A 24,107-nucleotide genomic window follows, 5' to 3' on the forward strand; every position below is an offset into this window, starting at 1 on the left:
TACAATATCTATAAATACTTTGTGTGAATAATGAAAGTGAATTTGTAAGCTATTTTAGCAATTCTACAGTCACTGCTGAGTGGTAGAATTGTTCATTTTGTTATCTAACTTTCGTATTTTCAAATTATGTAGTGTTAGCAGTTATTTTCTGAATATAAATTTGTATCAGTGCAAAACAAGTGACATTAAATATTCAGACTACTTAAACGTTTCATCTAACAATCACACTAATGACATCGTGACACTGATGTGAGCACTGGAACTGGTCACAAGAAAACAATTTTTAGGGCTCTTCATCCGTATCTTATCATTTATGATTAATTTCTATGGTCTCTTTTTAAAGTGAAAATTAGTTCGATCGTTTAGAAACCATTTGGCAATATATACTCTTTTAAAATTCACAAGTATTTAAAAGGCATATGACCTTTACACAGTATTAGCTACTTCCAAAAAAAATAAAAATACAATATACAATAAATTGATTATTGACTTGGGTACAATTGAGTTGGTGAGATTATAGGAGAAAGTGAAAGTGACAGAATTCAACAGACTATTCCATCATTCATAACAATGACTATGAAATTACATAACAATGCCATAAAATGGAAATCATATTACATTATTACACCATTTTATCTCTTATGTTGGAGTAATACATAAATTTGACATTCGTCGGCATAAAAAGGTTACGGAAAAATGAGAATTCTTTTATTTTTGGGATTGGAAGGTGGTGAGCAGTTCTTTACTAATAATCTTGTGACCGTTGGGAAAGTGCACATATTTTCCGTGTTTCTGTCATCAAAACTTTGCTTTTTTCAAAAGCCGCATAAAGCAGTATGTGCTGAGGATAGTACTATTTACGTGTTGTAGATTAATGTAATAATGTGCTTTGTACACTAAACTTGACTTTTTTACGCTAGGACTTAATAGGTTAAGTGGTGACTAATGAGAAATTCCTCTTTAGAATTGCGATTGCGTCTAGGACTGCACTTGAAGCCAAATTTTGCTCATTCTAAAGTCCGGTCCGTTTTTAAAGCGACTGAACCGCATTCTTTGGTTACTGACTCCGTGCCGGAAGAGCATAAAGGTCTAGAATCTGGACTAAGGCACCGGACAAAGGGGCGGGCCTCACCCCGGGAGCGCGGCTCGCCGGGTCTTCCGCTTCCGCTCATGGGTGTCTCATCTATAACTGTCCGGGTCCAACCCCCACCCCCACCCCTGTGCTCACCCGCGGGAGTCCGGCGGGAAATCTGCCATAGAGAGCCTGCCTCCGGCCCCTCTTCCCTTCTCTTCTGCGCGTGTGCAAGCGGAACGTTCGCGAAAATTCCTGTAGCAGTACGGGCGGTTTCCGGAAGCCAGCTAAGGCCTTTACGGTAGTGCCGGCGATTGGCGTGATTCACTTGTAGTCCCGGTGGAGTGGTTTCACGTGGAAAACGGAATGGCGCTGCTGTGTTATAACCGGGGCTGTGGCCAGCGTTTCGACCCGGAAGCCAACGCGGACGGTAAGGAGGACCCTGGCCCGCAGCTCCGTGTCCCGACCCCCCCTTCCCTGGCGCCGGCCTCCCTCCCTCGGTCGCCAGGCTGTCCCCGGGAACCTTCCCGAGTCTCACCCTCCCCGGGATCGCAGGGCCAATCGCTTCGGGTGCGTTCGGTGCCTCTCGTTCCACAAGGAGCATCCTCGGCACCTCTTCAGTTCTAGGGCTAACTTGACCGGATTTATACTTTGTCACCGCCGTGATTCCTGGGCGGGAGAGGTACAAAGAGGTGGAGTGGACCATTCTTGGATTGGGCTCCTAGTTGGCGTTTTGAGTACTAGTGAAAAGAGTATTGTCACTTCTTCAGCCCCACTCTCCTATAAGTTAACTTGTGCGGAAATGACTGTTACACATCCGTTCCTGCACTTTTAAACCACGCCATCCAGATAAAATGAGCCCCGAGTGGTGCTCCAAAAAAAAAAAAAAAAAAAAAAAACCCAAAAAACCCCAGTGTGTTCTAATTAAGAATGTACAGTGAAAGCAAGCACCTGTGCTGGGTGAAAACAGAGGTGTGAGTGAAATTGGTGGGTGGGATCATTATGCAGATTACTGGACAAGTAGTCCGTCCAGTGGGAAAAGAGAGCACTTATCTTGGATTCATCTAGCATGTGTGGTATGCTTTTGATAGTTAAGATATTGTAGTGTCACTCCATTACATAACTTAACAACTGCACTGAAGTATCTGGTTGCAGAGCGGGGCTAGTAACACACAGTTCAGCGCTGTGAAAGAGTTTAAAATCAGTGCCTTATTTAAAGATCTTTTTCACGTTTGAGGTGTTTGAAATATGTGTGTGGGTACACAGGTAAACTGGTGACTTTTTAAAAAATAAGACCGGTACAGGATTTAAAGGGAAAGATGAAAGCAATCTACAAGCACTTGTTAAACTGCCTTGCTATGTATACAGTTTACTTTAATACTGAATACATTGATGCCTTGTAGCGTGAGGCAGTATTTCTCGGGTACTAGATTCCAGCCCAAAGTTCAGGAGAGCCACCAGCTTGTTATTGGAAGTTAGTCTGTCCCTGTGTGGTATGGTGCAGTACCTAGGGTAGAAAACCACCAAGTAAATAAAGTCATCCAATCCAGGCTATTAACAGCTTCATAGACACCAGGAAACTGCAGTGAGCTGGCCAAAGTTTATTCATTTTAGCAAAGTGGGAATTCCTGTAGAATAAGTGTCAAGTAAATTGGTTAAATGAATGACAGTTGATAACCCTGGATTTAGAAGAAAGTGTTTTAGAATGGGAATCATTTGGCCTTACACATTGAAATTACTAAATAAGGTGTTATTCACTTTACATCCTGAGCACAGGTGCCCCCACCCCAAGTCTCCCCTCTCACATGCTCCCCTCACACCCCTCTTCTCGCTCCTCCTCAGAGAAGGGGGAGGTCCTGCATGGGTACAAACCCAACCTGGCACAATTAGTCACTGCAGGACTAGGTGCATCCTCACCCACTGAGACCACCCAGACAAGACAACCCAGTTAGGGGAACAAGATACAAAAGCATGCATCAGAGTCAGTTAGGGCCCTGACTCTTGTTGGGGGACCCATGTGAAGACCAAGCTACATATGTGTGAAATATATATCATCATGCAGACATAAGTACAGGTTGTATTTAGAAATATGCACATTATGTGTGTGTAACAACAATTAAGGAAAAAGGGGACCATGAATTTGAAAGACAGGAAGTTTATATGAAAAGATGTGGAGGGAGGAAGGGTAGGGATAAATGATGTAATTATATTAAAAGAAATAATTAAATTTAAAAAAACAGGGTTAATGTGGAAGGAACCAATATGTTGTGTTTTTTGAGGACTACAGTTGTGGGTTTGTTATCTATAAGATGTAGTCCTCCCTTGATGAGGTACAAGCTCCATGCTTACTGCTTTATTTCATCTCTTTTTAAGTTTATTGTTTGTTTGGTTTGGTTTGCCCTACATACAAAAATTATACTTTTTTTAAGGTGATAGGACATTTTAGTTCATAATTCAATTACATGTTAAAAAGAAATGTGAATTGTAACTTGCATGTGTTAAACACTCTAAATAGACACACTTTTACAAACAGCACAGTAGTTATGAGTGACAAGTGAACATTTCAGCTAAACCCAGTGTTTAAAATAAAGCAAAAAAATCTCAAAACTTAGCCACGAATCTGTGAGAGCTTCTCATTAGTAAATACAAATTTCAGCCAATCATAGAGAAGGAGCTGTCCATCTAATTGTCATCTCCTTTTGAAAGCAGTGGTTTCCTCATTTCATTCAGGTTGGTTACATAGTGAAGATCTGCTGGTTTTGATGTCCTGGACTGTTTCATCCCTGGCTGTGATAGACACATTGTATACTCTGGCAGTGATTGTACATAAAACTCAGTAATAAATGATCCTGCTATTCCCCTCTCAACTTCATGTCTTGCTCCATGTACATTTCCATTCCCAACTTCTGTATTCTAACTCTACTGTACGTAATTAATAGTCTCTTCTTGTACCATTTCATTAGCTACTGTTCTGTATACATAGCCAATACCTACTGAGGAAGTAATATTAACCTACTAATAGAGGATAGAGAGGTTTCAAGGCAGCACCAAGATCCAATTGTAGGGAATTAAACTTGGAAGGTTAAGTGAAGTAAGAAAATTACACAGGAATAAAACCTGCTTTCTCTAACCTTATGGCATTGTGCTGGCAGGTAATGTGTGTCTGTTACATGATTGTTTTAAGCAAAATGTTTCACATGGCTGGTGGTAATAAATGTGTTTTGTATGAGTTAAATAAGATAAAACTTTCGTCTATAATGTGGAGAGAAGCAGGAAATACAAATGATTCAGAGCAACCAGGAAACAGACTGTAGAAATCTATGACTTGTAGCTAAGAGTCAGTTGTTAAGAATGCTAATTTAGCAATTAGATATTACAGTAGTTAGTTAAATGTTGAGTCCTTTTTTCCCCCCAATATATCTTTTTAGAGATTTTCATGGATTTTTATGGATGGGTTTATAAATTGTTTGACATAGTTTGATATTTATCTGAAAAGGGAATTTAGATATAGCCAAACAGAGGATAGTGGAGTGCTGTGAAATTCTGTGCTATCAACATGATATGAGTGCTGCATACAGGAACTTACAGCAACTGTGGTTACCTGCGTGATACAATAACTGATTAAAATGCTAGCACCTAGCAGGGAGGGATCCTGTTAGTTAGTGTCTCAGGCTAAGCTGAGGAGCTGTTGCCAGTTGATGGATCCTGGGGATGGAGTTGTTTTCTCCTGAGGACAGCAGTCTAGCCTGGTACATACTCACATAGGCAGTACTAATTGGACTTAGTGGGCAAGGAGATGGGTTGTTGAGGGTAGCAAGTGAGGGAGTTGGGTATTTCTGAGATACTTTTTATACATGAATGAAATTTCTTAGAGAATAAAAGAGTAATATTGCCAGAATTAATAGGACTTAAAGTTTTAGTAGTAAACAAATTTTACTACAAAAGATGGAAGAATATAGAGCAGTGGTAAAAGCAAAATTGTAATTATGACATAGCAATGAAATCATTTTATAGTTGGGGGTCACCACAATATGATGACATAAAGGTCATGGCATTAGAAAGTTAAGAACTACTGATAAAAGAGTATTCTGGACATTATTGAGCAGGTCTGTATTACTTTGTTTCATATTATTAGAGATTTAACTTACTATTTTAAACAAAGAATTAAAGAAGTCTTAAGGATTAATTACCTGCATTTAAAAAAAATGATGAAACCCTCACACCTGAAGGAAAGAGTGATGTATAAAATTGTAATTTATAAGCAACTGTGTTGTTTTCCCTTTCTGTTTTTGACCAGATGCTTGCATATACCACCCCGGTGTTCCTGTCTTTCATGATGCTCTAAAGGTAGGGAACAATATCGTCTCTGTACTCGCATAATAAACTTGAAGATGTAATAATTTTTTCCCTCAGTGAGTCAGTTTTTATTTATTTCTTCCTTTTTTTTTTTTTTTAAGACAAGGTTTCTCTGTGTAGCCTTGGCTGTCCTGGACTCACTTAGTAGACCAGGCTGGCCTCAAACTCACAGGGATCTGCCTGCCTCTGCCTCCTGACTGCTGGGATTAAAGGCGTGCACCACCGTGCTCCACCAGATTTTCTTTCTTAATGACCATTTTAGGTCATTAGGAGGTTCTCTAAAAACACAGATAAATACAATTGTTTCTTGTTTGTTTGTTTGTTTGTTTGTAAGTTTGGTGCTTTTCTCTGTTTTTGGAGACAAGGTTTCTCTATGTAGCCTGGGCTATCCTAGACTCAACTTGTAACAACTCCAACTCACAAAGATCTGCCTGCCTCTGCCTCCACCAAGTTTTCAATGTTACTTTTTTAAAATTTTGTGATTAATATGAGGTATGCAAGTTCTCAATAACCTATACATTTTTTAAAAAGATAAATATAAGTGTTTGAGCACTGTTACTTCCTATCTTTTCTTGAATATTAACTTTTTCTCTGAGTATTCCTCTCTTGACATTAAAATGTTTCATTGTTAATATAAATTTAGCTACTCATTTGGTTAAATTTGAAACTGGTAGCTTTATACCAGTGCTTATGTTACCTACAGTTTACTGGGCCATGGAATCCAGTGGCCTTAAAAAGCCAAGCTTTACAGTATGTATGTAATAGAGTACAGATGACAAAAATCTGCAGAAGGACGTCAGTGACAGCACTTGCCATCCAAATATAAGGACCTAAGTGTGGATTCCCAGCCCCTGAATAAAATCAGGGTGAAAGGCCTGTCTTTAACTCAGGGCAAAGAAGAATGGGTCCTTGGTCCTGTCTCTCAAGCTAGTCTACATGAATTACCCATTTCCAGGTTCTCTGATGTACTTGGTCTCAGAAAGTTAGGTAGAAAGCAGTAGAGGACACTAGATGCTGACCTGGCCCCGCCTCCCGTCCCCAGAGCATGTGCGAGCGCGCGCGCACACATACACACACACACACACACACACACACACACACACACACACACACACAGCAACACTCAGTGAACAGAGTTAATAACCAATCTAAGTACGGAGATGAGAATAATAAAAGTACTTCAGGATAGGATTTGAACTGTTTGATATATAGTCTGAGGGTCACATACATGCAAATGTGTGGTAAGAATTACTGGAGAGAAGTCAGAAAGTGCATATTGGCTTTTTTTAAAGTTTCACACAAAACTTCTGTTCCTCTAGAAACTGGCCCATGTCAATTTAATATGATTGTGGGACACAAGAATATTTCTATTTCTTCACTCTCTACCACATTGAAATTAACAATAATATCTAAAAGCTACTTTCAGTAAGCTGTTTGTGGTAAAGTCCATAATGTCTGCTTTTGAGTGAAACAATTAGGTTAGATAGCTTCCTTGGTGGCATAGCACCAGAAAAGGAAAACATGGAGACCAGAAGTCCAAACAAGCTTTTAATGAAGCCAGAATACAGTGAAAGAATCAGAAGTAATACTTATGGGTGGAGGTAAGGCAAGTAACACAGGAGAGAGCAGCAGGCCCAGGGCCTCTGTTCTTTGTTGCTTGTGCCTTTTATTGAGGGTTAAGAAAGAATCAACAGGTGAGGGCTTCTAAATACCAAAGCGGTCACTTTTCTGACTAACCAAGGAGGCATTATTTAGCCTTACTTTATTTCCATTGGTTGAACTTTCTAATCAGTTAAGGACTTCTCTTACTACCTGAAACCCAGGATGTGTATTTGAGATGGAAGAGCACTAAAATTATTATTTTTTACTATGGGTCTCTTTAGCTCTGGCTTGGCTAAAAGCTGGCCTGCTATAATTGATTACAAGTGTTCTGTGCTGCCTTATCTTTAGCTTGGTAGGCAGAGCAGGTAAGCATTATAAGTCTCTCTCTTTCCCTTTTTTGTAGTTCCCTTCTGCACATACCTCAGTTGCTTTTGTCTGAAAGGTTAGTTTAGTTGTTTAGAAACTAGAGTATTATAATTGTTACTTAATAGAATTTTTTCCAAGTAAATGACTCTACACCTCAGATCCTTTAGATACATGAATTGGAGAAAGTGTGTTAGGAATTGAACTTGGGATATTGTACACACTGGGAAAGAACTCTTCTAGTGAGTTACAGCTGTAGTCCAATAGATGGTCTTAATTTTTTTTCCTGCAACTCAAATAATATTCTTAAACAAAGGCAGCTTCTTATTTTGCATTTTAGGGAATTTTTTTTTTTTAAAGAAAATCACTTTGTGAACTCAAGTTTCTGTTTATTTAATTTCAGAATTCATTTTAAATTTCAGGATACATTTTAAAGGTGTTTTGTTTGTTTTTTCTTGTTTTATAGGGTTGGTCTTGCTGTAAGCGAAGAACAACTGATTTTTCTGACTTCTTAAGCATTGTAGTAAGTACTAGTTTATTTCTCTTTATTATTTTCCTAAAAGTACATATTCCTGGAAGCTCCAGAGTGTACACTCAGGTGGCTTTCAGGTTACACATACTTTATCAAGAGGAGTCATCTCCATAGCTTCTAAAATCATTAGTTTGCATTGGAGAGTAAGATTTTACTATATTAACTATTCATTTGTCATTGTATGTCCTTGATTTTGGTAGCCTTAAGGAGAATGTCAGGAAGGAATTTGTAGACAGGCAATGACAAAGAGCATTTTCAATTAGAGGCAGTAAATCTTATCAAGACACCAGTGAGATAGTCCACTGTTTTATATGGCACCAAGAAAGAAAACAATTATTATTTCTATCTTAGAGATGAGCAAAATAAATTTTTAAAAATATTTGGGATAAGGTTATATTTCAGCTTAATAGGAAAGGTGGACCTCAGCTGTATTATGTCAGCAGGGTCTCAAGCAGCCCAAGTGTAGCGAAGGATGACTTTGAACTCCTGATCCTCTTGCCTCCACATCCAGGTACTGAGATTACAGTTGGCTGTTAATGCCCGGCTGGTGCTCTGGAGAGGTCCAGGGCAGGGTCTCTGGTGCTGGATGCGGATGCCCTTCCAGTTTGCTTCATCTCTTGGGTGGCCAGAGCTGATGGCTCAGGCAACTGATCAGGATTGAAAGAGAAAAGAGGGAAGGGGAAAAAAGGTTTCTTCTCTAGGGACTGGCTGTACTGCGGCAGCGAGGAAAACTTAAACTGACCACAGTTTTCCTATGGCTGAGGCTATAAAAGTGGCTTCTGGATAGAAACTGCACGGGGGCTCTTTGATCTGTAGACAGGCCTCTTTGTGGAGATCTCCAATAAGTTGGTGTAAACTTAAGCCTATTAGCTGTAAAAGGTTGATGGCCTTTAGTCTGCTGACTTATTTGTGAATCTACAGCGAAGTAAGAAATAAGAGAGAGATAAAAAAAAAACCACTCACAGACATACATTCAAGAGAAAAGGTAGATGGAATTAGGCATCTTGACTTCAACTGAAGTCAGGTTTCCCAATCTCAACACATACATTCAAGAGAAGAGGTGGATGAAGTCAGGCATCTTAACTTCAACTGAAATGAAGCTTCCCAATTCTCCCAGCCACGTTTATTGTAGAAGACTGTACTTATACTTCCGAGAAAAGGGAATTACTTCATTGTCAGAAGAGTACAATTAATCACAAAAAACCGAAGTTACATGTTTTAAATCTAAACATTTCTTATCTATGTATCCACTACATGGTGAGTTCAGAATGACAAAGGTTGGCAGGGTCTAAGGTTAATAGGGTCTGAAACTTACACGAGTACACAACTTATCAATTAGGACGGACCTAACTATACATTTTCCAGCTATCTCTTAGTTCATAATGAGCTCAGGATAATAATTTTAATCTGTCTTTCATTCTAAGAAACAGAGTAAATTCAGACATACGTAGGTAGCTTCATTCCAGTTAGGTCATGAGAAGTTTAAACAAACCTGCCTATATTTATGGTGAAAATACCAGGGTTCGTGGTGCCATCTGCAGTGGAGGCTTATCAGAAGCCACAAATCTGCTAGTAGGCTATCCTTAGTGAGGCATCTGGAGGTCCACAAAGGTATTTATTGCAGCCATAAACTAACTTTAACTTTTAAAACTATTTGAGTCAAATCAGGAATTCCATAATCAGGCATTAATTCATTTGAATAACAAAAGGTACAACTTCAATAGGAAGTTTGCTCAATCAGAGCTGGTCAGTGCCCAGAAAATAACTATTCATATCACTGCCAGATGTATATACTTTTGGTTTTTCAACACAGGATTTCTCTGTGTAATCTTGGCTATCCTGGACTCGGTTTGTAGGCCAAGCTGGCCTTAGACTTACAGTGACTCACCTGCCTCTGCCTCCCTGGGTGCTGGGATTAAAGGCATGCACCACGATGGCCGGCTCTAATGCCAGATTTTAGAGAGATGCAGCAGTTTACAATTGACAGAGTAGTCAGAGGTTGGAAGCGGTTCTGGGGTACATCACGATACAGACCTTGCCAATACCGGATCACCTCCAGAGATCTATCATGCCTACTGGATTTCCCCAAATCAGTGGCTCCTGACAGCATGTCAGAGGCTGGAAGCAGTTTGAGGGTGCATCCTGGTATAAGACCTTGCAAACACCAGATCACCTCCTCGACAGCCCATATGCCTAGTGTGTTCCCTTAACAGGGTGGCTCTTGGCAGTTGGCACCATGCCAGGCTTAGTGTTAAGGTCAAAGTCAGGGCTTTGTACTTGCTAGACAAACACTTTACCAACTGAGACTGCAGGTTGAGACCTTTTTGAACAAAGAGCTTTGGCATGTATAAATAATTAGAAAAAGCTTTTAAAACACCCAAAATACAAACAAACATACATCAAGTAGGTGAAAGCATAAGTGTTTGTTTATGTCGTTTACTAACAGGGCTGCACAAAAGGCCGGCATAATAGTGAGAAGCCACCTGAACCAGTCAAGCCTGAAGTCAAAACTACTGAGAAGAAGGAACTATCTGAATTAAAACCCAAATTTCAGGAGCACATCATTCAAGCCCCTAAACCAGTAGAAGCAATACAAAGGCCAAGGTATGATCTACACAGCCGCTTATACTTGTAACACTATGATAATGACATTTGTTAGTGCTGCTTCCTTTTAATATTTTGTATAAAGGAATTTGTAGTGGTCATTGTATGTGTTGTTTTCCCTTTTTAATTTTTGAGGGCATTGCACACAGAGTTCTAAGTTGTATATCTTTGTTTTTCTGGTGTATCTTTCTCATTGTAGCATGATAGAATTTGGTAAAAGAATTGTCCTGTTATATAATTAGTTTTAAATGAAGAGCCACAGAGAGCTTATTACTTATTTACTTTCAGATGCTTGAACATGAATTAGTTACTCTCTCATTAGTACTTGCAGAGTTTTCAGTTACTTGATTTAGGATAGTCTGACTGTCAAAGTACTTTAAAATAGCTTTTGCTCAGTTTGAAGTAAAATTAGGTTGTTCATAATGACTTTCTGTTCAAATGAAATTTTTTTTATATATTTCTTTTTTCTTTTTTTTTTTTTTTTTTTTTTTGTTTTTGTTTTGGTTTTTGGTTTTTGGTTTTTGTTCAGTACAGGGTTTCTCTGTGTAACCTTGACTGTTCTAGACTCTGTAGACCAGGCTGGTCTTGAACTCACAGAGATCCGCCTGCCTCTGCTTTCCCAAGTGCTGGGATTGAAGGCATGCTCCACTACACCCAGCCAAATAAAACTATATTTTGAAACATATTAATTCAACCTTACTAATGCTATGACTATTTAAAACAGTTCCTCATGTTATGGTGACCCCCAACTATAAAATTATTTCTTTGCTACTTCATAACGTTAATTTTGCTACTGTTATGAACCATAATATAAATATTTATAATTTTCCAGTGGTCTTAGGTGACCTCTGTGAAAATGTTGTTGGACCCCCCTAAAGGAGTCATGTCACAGGTTGAGAACTACTGCATTAATGGGTTAGCACCTATAATACAAGATCCTCAAACTGCACTTAAATAGTGGATGTTTCAGAACTCAAATCTACAGAATATACATACATAATTTGGGCTCCAGATTTGTCCCTCAAGTGAGTTCTTTTTGAATACAAGTCAAGCCTGCTGTAGTGCATTGCAGCACTCAGGGAGGCAGAGGCAGGAAGATTTCTGTGAGTTTGAGGCCAGCCTGGTATACAAAATAAGTCCAGGACAGCCAAGGTTACACAGAAACACTGTCTCAAAAACCAAAACATAAATACATACATAAATAAAAGTTTGGAAAATCGTCAAAACCAATTGAAGCTTTTATTCACATTATAAATTTACAGTGTTCCCACCTTTTTAAAATTATATGTAAATAAATTTATAGACTATTACATAATGTCGCCCCAAAATAAGAATTCAGACTTTTAATCTTTGTTTGTTATTAATATTCTGAGGTATAGGCTATAATTAAGATCAGGATACTCCCATTCCTCCTTCATTTTTAATTCAGTCTTAAGATCTTGACTGTCAAACAGTAGCCAAGGCAATTAAAAACAAAAAAACCAGCAACAACAAAAAAAGAAAAAGACAAGAATTTTATAGTTCATCCTTAAATCTATTTCATCTCAGTAGAGTCTACTAGAATATAATAATAGTATGAGTTAATAACTTTCTTTAAATGATAGACTAGAGATTTATAAGCTTTACTTAAGAGGCTATTTTTAAAAAGTAAATGTATCTTAATTGTTTATTTTGTGTTATCTGTATGGGTATTTTTTGTCTTCATGTGTGTCTGACCACTTGCATGTCTGGTACCCATGGAACTGTAACTCCCAGGTTTTGAGGTACTCTGTGGATGATGGGAATCAATCCCCAATCCTCTGGAAGAACACTAAGTTGTCTTAACCATTGAACTAGTTCTCCAGAACATAAATGTTTCATTTTAAATCCATCTGATACATGATTTATAGGTTCTAGTGTACTTCATTAATGTTTGCAAATTTGTCATTGTAGATGCAGTGTGAATAACTTACAATATTTTTATTCCTATATTTATTACTAGCCTTAATACTTGTTTAATGAATAGGCTTAAGCAAATTATATAAGCAAAAGTCAACAATACTAGAAAATGGTGGTGGTTTTACACTGTCATAATTATGTCTAAATTTAAAAGTCTATGTCATCTCTCCACATAAGTAAATTGTCTCTACTAATACAAATGAGTATCCTTTCACTTAGTGCTTGAGAATTTATGCTAAAAATTGGCTTGGGGATGAACTGAAAAGGATTCTACAGTCCTTTACAGGATTTAATCATCTAAATATGTCTATATAGGTATGTGTATGTGTGGAGTCCGACAGAGGGCAGCAGATGCCCTGGAGGTGGAGGTGAATGTGAGCCATCTGACATGAGCCCTGGGAACTGACCTCAGGTTCTCTGCAAATGTGTACACACTCTTAAGCACTGAGCCATCACTCCAGCCCCAAAACTTAGTTTCTTAAAAGATGAACAAATTTATTAAATGTTAAAATGTTGGTAGATTATGGCTTTTATTTATGAAATATTTTTAATTAGGAATAGCATTTAACATCTCATATGGAAGATTTTTAAGGTTATATATAAATTTTAAGTACAAAGAAATACTTTGGTTTATTAATGATGATAATAAGACTTCAAAACTTTCCAGCCCAGATGAGCCAATGACAAACTTGGAATTAAAAATATCAGCTTCCCTAAAACAAGCACTTGATAAACTTAAACTATCATCAGGGAATGAAGAAGATAAAAAAGGTAAGACACTGTATTTTTGTTTGTGGCATTTTGTTTTGTTTTAATAATTTTTTTGAATGCATAAGCCATTCAAGAGAGATAGCTACAGCTCACTAAGTGTATGAAAACACAGCACATTGTAGTGTAGAACTTACTTTATTCCCAAATGCTAATAACACCATAGGAATAACATTTGATTCATTGATTATGTCTGTGTGTAAACTTATCCCTGAAATATTTTACTAGTTAAATTTCTTCAATAACTGAAGTGTTTGTTTGTGTATCATTTGATCTCTGCCTACTATCAAGGGACAAAAATGTTATCTGTGATTTCTGCTTTATAAGAGAATATAAGATTTTGTAAAACTTGAGACTCGCGGCGTTGTAGAATGAAAACAGTATATATCACTTGGAGGGCATGCAGGCAGAGACTAGGTACGGAGCTTTTTGTTTGTTTTGAGACAAGATTTTGTCCTGTGGCTCCAAAAGTCCTGTGTGATCTAGGATGATTTAGAATTTATAATCATCTTGCCTCAGCCTTCCAAGTCTTGGGATGTCCATTTGTTTTTCATCTTTTCTTTCCCCTTAAATCAGACTTTTACATTATAAAATGGATATATTTTAAGAATACAGTAGTGTAGTTCTGTTTTAATTTTGTAGTTTTAGAATTTATTCCTTTTGTTTAAAATGAACCTAGTTATGAAACCTGTGTTACCTTTTTTTTCCTTCATTGCAGAAGAAGAAAGTGATGAAATTAAGATTGGTACTTCTTGTAAAAATGGAGGATGTTCAAAGGTATATGTTATAAAACTTTGAATTTATGAAGTAAAATTTTGATATTAAATTAAAAGACTGCAATTCCCTGGAAAGTTAGTAAATAATTGGGTGCTAGTTACATGTTAGGCACTTGGCTGAAGACTAGGCCTATAAATACAATAAGACTTCTATTAAATATCTGATAGATTTATGGGAATAAATCTAATTTGGTTGCCATTTACTAAGTGCTCGTTACGTGCTAGAGAACAAGTTGTAGGGACTAAAGATAATAGTATCACACTAAACAAAAGCCTCTTCCTGTGGAGGCTATTTTAATGTGCTCCACAGGACAAAAAGAGCCCACTAAATGATTTGGGCAGACAGCAACTATGGTGGTTCTAGTCGGGGGCTACTTAAATAAGATTTGTCAGTGAATGTCTTTCTGATGTGGCAGTAGGTCAAAATTGGGGTTAGAGTGATAAGCTTGAGAATAGAATTATCCATAGACAGAGCACGGAAGTAAAGAGGCTTTAGAATTAGGCTGCACAGCAAATGGTAAAGTTGGCCATGTCATGGAACTTGGGCAGTAATTAGAAAGTAGTGGGTAAAGAAGTAGACAAGATGATGAAAGACCTAAGCTAGGATGAGAGTTTGGGCTACTTACAACAGATGGCAACCCATTATCTGTTTCAGATAGGGATCTTGTTATTGAGACAAGTTTCATTCTATCCCAGCCTGGCCTCAAACTGCAGTCTTTTCCCTCATCTGAGTGGCAGGATTACAGTTATGTACCACCCTGTGCAATTTAGGGAGAGCTCTCTGTCCCAGTAGAATCGGAAGAAGAGAAAGCAGCTTAGATGCTGTTGTAGTGGACCAGGCAGTGTTATTCTGGAGAGCAGGTTGCTGAGAAATAACTAAATGGAGGGTGGGAGTATTGGTATCATGAGATCTTTTACTGTCTGCTCTGTATACCTTCTTGTTCTTTTTCCTCTATAACCTTTAACCTTATTTGACTCATTACATTACTACCCTATCTCATGGTGAGGATTATGATAATATGGTAGGTTTTCCTCCAGAGTTCATGACCTATTTAGTCTCAGGTTCTTGGCCTCAGTAACAGTTTCAAGTCTGGATTACATCTTCTAGAATGGGCCTTGAATCCAGTCAGAAGTTTGTTGTACCCCTAACATTTGTGCCACTGCTGTATCAGTCTTGCAGGCAAGTTGCTATTGAACGTCATAGGGTTCATAGTTGGATGCGACTGAAAGGGAGTACTGGTGGCAGAGTACTAGAGGAAGTCCAACTTAATCAAAGTACCAAATATGAGGAGGGGGAGATGCACATAGTAAAATGGATGGGAGTAACCTAAAGAAAATTCTGGTAATATCATGATACTGTATCCTTAGGTGGATTGAAATTAACCAAATTTAAGAGACTTAATGATGAAAAACTAAATCTTTAGGTTATAGAGGACTTAACAGATACTATCTTTCATTGAAATAGTATAATTTGTTATAACTTGTACAGATACAAGTTCAAAATTAAAGAGTTTTCAAAATGAACATGGAGTTAAGAAGCACATTTTAACTACTCTCGGCATTTTCCCTTCAAAGATTTCTATCAACATTTTTTTTGTTTGTTTATTGATGTTAATGTAAAAGGAATCATAAAACTCATTTTCTCTTACTTATGTCTGTAAGATTTGCTTTATGGAATATAACCATGGTCTTGCTGTCTTTGATGCTTTGTGAGTGCCATTGTTAAATTGTGTAGTAATTGATAATCGATTTTTCCTTTCTGCTATTTTCTTTTTTCTTTTTAAATAGCATCACTCTAAACATTTCAATGTGTAACATCAGGGATTAGAAATGGAATTATTCGTATGTGTTCATTTTCAGCAGATATGTAGACAAGGGTAGTTTTCCAGAGTGCCTGCATGTTCTATGTGCATGCCAGTACTTATGGGGTGGACCGACTTGTCCGCTCATTGGCACATCTTGTCTCATCAGTGTTTTATATTTTAGCAGTTCTGGTAGAGTATACAGTTCTCTTTCCTGCTATTTATTTACTTCACTGGTATCAACATTGAATACCCTTTTGTATGTCTACTGGTTAGATGTCCACAAACTCTCACCTACTTTCTTGTCATCTTTTTCTTAATAATCTTGTAGGAAATTTTCATCTTTCAGCTGCAAGTCCTTTTTCAAACATATTTTACCTGGTTATTGATAAATAGAAGGACTTTTAATTTTCATGCAATGAAGCTTGTCTGTTTTTTCTGCTGTTATGCTTTATTTAAGAAGTACAGCCATTTTTTCATGCAGAGGTACATTTAAAGTTGAAATACCTGTGACTGAATATGATGGGAAATGTGAGGTATTTTTTAATCAAATGAATTCAATTGTGCTTGATAGAGAAGAGAAATTATGAAGTGGGAAATAAGTTAGTAGGAAAAGTGCATTCTGGTTGCTTAAAATTTGCTAGGTCTTGAGTGAGGTTAAACTGATAGTGTTTTCATTGAGCTTGACAAGATTTTGTGAAAGCTTTAGAGGTAGAGAGGCCAGCCTTACTGGCTCAGACTTCTAAGACAGTACATTTGGTGCTATTGAATAAAGAGAAAAGAGAAAGACTTAGATAGCAGTAATAAGTTCAGGAGATAAACTCCTAGCCTTTGTATTTACAAAAAAAGAATCAGAAAACATTGCTCTTCTGTACATTAGTTAATATGAGTACAGATATAGAGAATATACCAGCAGCTGCATCCATATTTTATTAACATAACTTTGTGACTTCATCTGTAGAACCTTCACATACAGCAGCAGTAGGGCCCGCATCCTCCAGACAAACCATGGGTGTAATATAGGTCTGCAGCACAGTTTCTCACACTTCCCATATTAGTTTGCAATGCCCACACAGGGTATTTATAGTGTACATATAAATCGTATTCTGTGTCTGGTGAGAGTACAAGTCTCTTGATTCTGTCTTGTTCCTATAAATTTGAATGCCTGAGTATAGTGCAATGTAACCTCATGCCTAAAAGGCTAAAACCGTCTTACATAGTAAGTTGCCAGCATTTCTATTTGCTTTCTTTACAGAGATCTAGTTTAATCATGTACAAAAGAGAATCATTTTCCATTCCTCGATGAAATTACCAGTGTTCTTGTAGCTGTTTTTACTTAAGTATTTTATGAAGGTTTTATAGGTAACCAGTATTACAGATAAATATAAAATGTAAGTGTGAAATAAAACAGCTAATTTTTTTTCTCTGTATCTTTGACTTTTAGACATACCAGGGTCTACAGAGTCTAGACGAAATCTGTGTATATCATTCTGGAGTGCCCATTTTCCATGAGGGGTAAGTTAAAACACATTCTTAACTAAAATATTTATATTAGTGATTTAAATCATTAATTAAACCTTTATATCTTTAAACAATGTGATGTAGTTATAGTAAAAAATTTTAGTGACACTACCATTTAATCCTTATAATAACCTAAGTAAAGGGGCTGGGGCAGTTGCTTTCATTAAGCCCAGGAGAAAAGTAGGATTGTGATTCTGCAGTGTGATCTTATGTGGACTTTTTTTTTTTTTAACCTGAGGCAGAATCCTACTGGTTGTGCAGACTGCCTCTACCTCAGGATCGTCAGGCCTTAGCCTCCTGCGGAGCAGCTTACAGGCATGTCCTACCATGCAGCCTGACTTGCATTTCTTTGTGTAAAGGACTGTCATTCATTTTTATTCATTAGTATTTTTGACCATGGGGCAATGAAAGCACCATTACCCAGAAAAGCCCATACTCTCTCAATTCAGTTTGTCACTATACTAGCCTACTGTTTCCATGTGCTTCCGACTTTTAACCTGGCTATCTTTAATTTTCAGATGCCTGTGCAGGGTTTTTCTTAAGGTGGTAGTGGTTTTACCTTCTTTTAGATTGGCCATCGTATGTGGAAACACTGGCTTCTACTTTGTTCCATATTCTTTACTATGTTGTTGAAATGCGAATATTAGAATCTTTGGTCACACCACCATTTGGTGGCTTTATGAGGGAACTAGGGTGTACATTCTCAGTGAAAAACTAGACTTGGAATTTGGAAAAGTTTTGTATATTTACTCAAAAGCTAAGTTATTAATACAGTAAATAACACCATGGTTTTAAAATGAGTCTCCCTAATCTGTATCTATTTTAACAGTTAAGTAATAAGTACTTACAAGTTAATTAAAGTTGGAGTTTTTATTTCTTATTAACATTCGTTATAATGCTAGTACTGGCTTTAATTCATTGTCTTAATTTAAAGGATGAAATATTGGAGCTGTTGTAGAAGAAAAACCTCAGATTTTAATACATTCTTAGCCCAAGAGGGCTGTACGACAGGGAAACATGTGTGGACTAAAAAAGATGCAGTAAGTAACCTTTTCAAAGTCACATGCTGACCTGTATTCATCTAAGTCATGGTTAAGAGACCTGAGATTAGTATGTGTTTATATCATGTTACACTATATTATATTAGTATGTGTTTATATTACAAAATAGCTGTTGTACTGCCATATGTACAAAGTAGTTTACCTCAATGTCTCAATGCTGCCTACTGACAAAATAACCTTTGTATGTATTAATAAAGGTATGTAACTTTTCAAACATCCTTTAAACCTGCCAACATGGAAGGGTCTGTATCTTATTAAAATTAGTTTCACAAGGGCTATAGAGTTGGCTCAGTGGTTAAGAGCACTTGTTCTTGCACAGCACCCACAAGGCACACCATTTCCTTAAGCACCATCCTTGCACCACATGCAGGCCAAATCTTTAAAAAAAAAAAAAAAGAAAAAAATTAGAAATAGTTTCACAGACTTTCTAACTTTTAGTATTTTATAAAAGCACTTCCTATTAATTTAATGTTACTATACCAATATTTAGGCTTCTGATTCTTTCTTAGCCACAGAATCATTAACCAGACATAGAGTCTCTCCATCTTCTGGCCAAAATTCTTAGAGTTATGAACATAATTCCTTGAAGCCCTTTAAGTTAAAAGAAGAAAACTGGTTTCTTGGTAAATGCAGGTTATTATCCTAGGTCTTATTATTTTCATAGCATGATTAATATAAACAAATCTTTTGTGTTATGCTGATATTTAATAACCTATTATGAACCTTTATAGTTCATAAAACTTGTAACTTTTAACTCGGAGATGTTTGTATTTGGGTATCTCACTATTGTTGCTTTTGAACCATAGCTTAATGACCATGAAATTTGTAAAACAGTTTTACCATCAGAAAGTGAGGTATGCATGAATATTCTTTTCTCTCTGTTGTCAAAACTTTAACAATTTAAGTTTGAAAAAATAAATTATGAGCTGCACATGGTAGCATATGCCTTTAATCCCAGCACTCAGGAGGTAGAGGTGGATGGATCACTATGAGTTTGAGGCCAACCTTGGTTTACAAAAGGAGTCCAGTACAGCCAAGGCTACACAGAGAAACCTTGTCTCAAAAAACCAAAAAAGAAAAAGAAAAAATAAATTATGATTCACTTTTTGTTTAAAGATTTTAAGAGTATTAATTCTTGGTGAAATGTAACCTTTTTTGGTTTTCTTTTTTAATACAAGTGTTTCAGAGTTTTCTGAACTTTTTGGCTCAATTGTTCTTTCTTAGAATAATTTACTTAGAAAACATCAGCATTTCTTTGTTTTTGAAATTTAATTTGATACCATAGTATAGCACTAAAGAGTAATGGTCATCCCCATAATAGCAGCCAAAGGATGATTTCTGTAAAGTGTGACATTTGTGCATACTGATATGAAAGGACAAGAGAATTTAATAATCACAGAAAGTAATTGTTGACAGTTTGCAAGTGTGGGAGGGTACGCATACGAGTGCATGGGATGAAGGCTCCATGTCTGACCACTTTATTTCATGACACGTGGTTTCTCCCTGGGGCTAGAGCTCATCAGTCCAGCTGTGGCATCCTGTGCTCAGCCTTCCAGACTATGGTTACAGGTTCATTCCACCATGCTTAAACATTTTTATGTGGGTGCTGGTGTTTCAAACTGAAACCCTCATGCATGCAAAGCAGGCATAGTACCATATAGTCTAATCCTAGTACCCCCAAAACTTTCATTCATACAAAATGAACTCAAGCAGCTCATGCTTTCAAGTTCATGTGTTATCTCATTTATCTTATCAAACCTTTCTTGTTTCTATCTTCAAAGAATGATTCTATGAAAGTACTTAGTGGACTATAGGATCTTAAGATCAAACAAAAGTTTAGTAAGGCTTGTAAAGTTATTGTCCTAAATGGACAATAATAATGTAATCCTATAAAAGAAAAACCAAATAGTAGATTTAACTTCTATTCACCTAATGTAATTGCCTAAAGCCTTCCTGCCTCATCTGCTAGCCAAGGCCTAGTCCTGCAAGCTTCTAGCCTCCATACAATCTAATCTAGGCCAGGAATGTCCTCAGCCTCTGTGCCTCACTCTTAATAAGCTTGCCGTCTGTAGTTCCTCCTGAACTCTAGCTGCTTCTACTCGACTGTTCTGGCTCAAACTCCTCTCCTAGCTCACTAATTCAGAACTGGCTTCTCTCAGCTTCTGACTGAATTGTTCTGTTTGGCCTTAAACTAACTCTAGCAGGTTGTTCTAATCTGGCTTCTTCTCATTCTCTAGCCCCTTCTGTCTTCACCCATGTCTAGCTGCTTCTCTCTTTAGCCTCTCTCTGTAAATCTCTCCTGGTAAACATTTACTCTGATTTCCACGAACTGAACTGCCATGAACTTAACTCGACAGCATTGCCTCAATTCATTCTTCTCCAGACTGCCTGAACAGAACTTGGAGATCTTTATGCCGGGCTTGTACCACTATGCCTGGACCTAAACGTTTACCTGAAGCGTGGTTCTAAGCCAGGCTGGCCTTCAACTCAGATCCACTTGCCTCTGTCTCCAGTCATTAAAGGCATGTCTGTATTCCAGCCTGACCACTCAGACCTAGAAGGCTTTGGATATGATCTCTTGCTGAGCAACCATGTTCTAAATGAAAATTCCTCCATACCAAATTAGAAAAAATGAAGGTGTTCTCACATCATAAACTTTTAAGATACTTTATGTCATAGTCTATTGTTTAAACCTCTTGGTTGAATCTTTAAAAGTTGTTGTCCTGAAGGCATCATGTGCTTAGTTGTGCATAGTAATTTTTCCTCTTTTATCTGAGTAAATTCTATTGAAAAATATTGATTGTGTGGTGGTTTTTAATATTACTTTTTTTTTTTTTTACATTACAGGGGAAAAAAGTTGTTCCATGTAGACATGACTGGCATCAGACTGGGGGTGAAGTTACCATCTCGGTATATGCTAAAAATTCACTGCCAGAACTCAGTCAAGTAGAAGCAAATAGTACATTGGTAAGTGTGTATATGGTAATATTTTCTTAAAGTAGTTATTTCTGATCTGAAAATTACAACTTTCATAGAAACAGTATTTTAAGTGAAAATCATAGGGTAGGGTTTATGTTGAAGTTTTCTAAAAGTTTTCTAGCTTACAAGAGCCAAAAATACATAGTTGTTTCTCGATATGAACCTTCTATTTAATTTTTCCGTTCTGCTAATCTTTTTTTTTTTTTTTTAGTTTTAATTATAATTTCATTATATGCCGTTTGTTACCTCCCTCCCTCTTCTATCCTATTCCCCTCCCTTAGACCTCTGACAAATTTCTTTCTTTCTTTCTTTCTTTCTTTTTTTTTTTTAATGAAAAGAAGGGGCCTCTATATTGGCGTTTTACTCATGGCTTGAGTAATGTCAGTCTTGTATTTATAATTGATATTTGGTTTCACAAACCACCAGTATGAATGTGATCAGTTATCGGTCTTCACTGGGTGTGGCTCAGCGTTTCCCTGCATGCTTAGTGTATATAAGGCCTTGTTTTCAATACCTAGCACCAGAATAATGATAACAACTTGTCTATTTCAGTTAAATGTTCACATTGTATTTGAAGGAGAGAAGGAATTTCATCAAAATGTGAAGCTCTGGGGTGTAAGTACTGTGTCTCCATCAGTGTTTCCCCTGGTGATTGAAAGCATTTTTGGAATGCTTATAGAAAGTTCATGAGTATAACCATAACAAGTCCAATCCAGACACTAAAACTGCATAAAAATGGCCTCAAAAGATACTAGAGTAAACAGATGTGTTTCTCTGAGACCAGTTAAAGCACCATGGTAACGCTTCATTCTTGATGTGCTGTAGGTGATTGATGTTAAACGAAGTTATGTACATATGACTGCAACAAAGATCGAGATCACCATGAGGAAGGCGGAGCCCATGCAGTGGGCAAGTCTGGAACTGCCTACAACCAGAAAGCAGGAGGAACAGAAACAAGATACTTCAGATTGATCGGAAGACAAACAGAAAGCTCTGTCCGTTTTAGGCTTCTTAATGTGTGTGGTGAAGTAGTTGCTTGCTGCTGTAAACTTTTTTTTTTTTTAAATCTGCCATTTTCAAATTAACAGGTCCTGCAAAGCCAAAGTCTGTTAAATATTTGTGCCTCTATCTATCTTCCTTTTGAGTTCCATAGTATGATTATTCAAGTTTCCTCACTAGGGCTATAGTTGTTGCCCCACACCTGGAGGGAGGAAAAGAACTTGTAAGTATAATTGCAATGTTTCTTAATATAAATTAATAGAAGCAGAGAAACAAAAGAGGATTTTTTTTTATCCTGATATCTGCTTTATCCCCTAAATAGAAAAGCAAGGTGGTCAAAAAAAATGGTTTAATTGACCTTTCCATGAATTTTTGTTACTATAGTTCTTGAAAATCTTTAAGGAAAAGATTTGTGTTTTTCCCCATGGGGTGGTTAATTTTCATAGTACAAGTTCTGAGGCAGTGTTGTCAAACCATCTGTATGTACTGGTTAACAGTATAACTCGTTTGCAATTAATTTAAATTCAGAAAGCTACATTAATATCTATGTTACTTGTCAAGGAATATAATTTAAGACTGTAGGAAATATAACTAAGATTATAGAAATATCAATTTGGTCAAAATTCATCATTTCATAAGAGTAAGCAATAATGTTTTAAAAGTCTCCTGATTGTTTAGAGATCTTTTTATGATATTTTGATTAAATTGTACCTGATTTATAGTCTGAACTCTCTTATGGATTATATCTGTCTCCCTGATGAAAAACAATATGTGTAAAATTGTGAATGTGTAGCTTTGTTGAAATATTTTAAGGTGTGTGTTGAGGCTTGAATCTGAAATGCCCTTCCAGGCTTGTTTTGACCTACTTACGGGTGTATTAAGAAGGCTCTGAACCTTTGTGCTGTGGGGCCTGGTTGAGCTCACTGGGGGTGAGCCTTTGAGGATCATACGTCTGTGGGGTGATCCAGTCAGGGCATGTGAACTGTCTCTGTCCCACACTCCCACCACTCTCTCCTCAGCCTTTATATTTATAGACTGTGTCCTCTGAAAGCGTGAGTCAAAATAAACTGTTCCTCCCTTGACTTGTTTCTGTCACATGCTTTGGTCATGGTGACCAGAAAAATAATCTACTACAGGAAAATTATAGACTGTAATTTAGGATAGCTGTCTGTTATATGTTCAGTTAATGTAGTAGCTTGATTCTTTGGGTTTATTTTAAGGGTTTCATGAAGAGTTTGACACATTTATTAATACAATAATGGTTATGTGTTATACTTCATTTATATTAATTGTAGATGACACAAAATTTCTTATTTATGCCAACTAGAGCCATTAATGAGTAGGTTAGTTTTTGAGGCAGAGCTCAAGTGGAATCTTTAAAATTTTTTATGAAGGTTAGAACTCTGGCAGGACTCAGTGAGTCAGAGCATTGAACTTAGATAGTTAAAAATGAAAGTTGAAGGGCTTTTTTTCCTAAAGTCTTTGGTATTGATGCAGTTCTCAAAAAGAATTGTTTATTATTTTAGTTAATCAAGAATCTGTAGGAACACTGGCTATCGAGTTTAGTTCCTTTGTACCCACATGGCTGCTTACATACTTCAGTAACTTTACTTCAGATACAGGTCCCTCTTCTGGGCTCTGCGGGCATCCAACCAGTAGGCAGTGTCCTGTAGACATAGCAGGCAGCCTGTGTGCATCATTCTGCTGTTAGCAAATAGCTGCTAGAGGTACTGT

General features: G+C 37.1%; 2 protein-coding genes across 2 annotated transcripts in view; one reads left to right on the forward strand and one right to left on the reverse strand.

The window, feature by feature from the left end:
- Window positions 1-1,335: 1,335 nt before the first annotated feature.
- On the forward strand, window positions 1,336-23,455 carry CHORDC1 (cysteine and histidine rich domain containing 1). The gene is made up of 11 exons (XM_084783826.1): window positions 1,336-1,502; window positions 5,370-5,419; window positions 7,860-7,916; window positions 10,372-10,529; window positions 13,135-13,238; window positions 13,954-14,012; window positions 17,258-17,328; window positions 18,269-18,374; window positions 21,243-21,362; window positions 21,927-21,989; window positions 22,200-23,455. Exons 1-11 carry the CDS (start codon window positions 1,439-1,441, stop codon window positions 22,344-22,346), a joined length of 999 nt encoding a protein of 332 aa, XP_084639952.1. The 5' UTR covers window positions 1,336-1,438; the 3' UTR covers window positions 22,347-23,455.
- The window catches only part of NAALAD2 (N-acetylated alpha-linked acidic dipeptidase 2), a 51,961-nt gene continuing 46,261 nt past the window's right edge, over window positions 18,408-24,107 (reverse strand). Inside the window, exon 19 of the mRNA XM_084783817.1 lies at window positions 18,408-18,772. Within this exon, the coding sequence (XP_084639943.1) occupies window positions 18,691-18,772 (82 nt within the window). The 3' untranslated portion in view covers window positions 18,408-18,690. The remainder of the gene's footprint in view (window positions 18,773-24,107) is intronic.

This window comes from Acomys minous (assembly GCF_964271855.1).
Source record: "Acomys minous genome assembly, chromosome: 5".
In the NCBI taxonomy this organism is placed as follows: Eukaryota; Metazoa; Chordata; class Mammalia; order Rodentia; family Muridae; genus Acomys; species Acomys minous.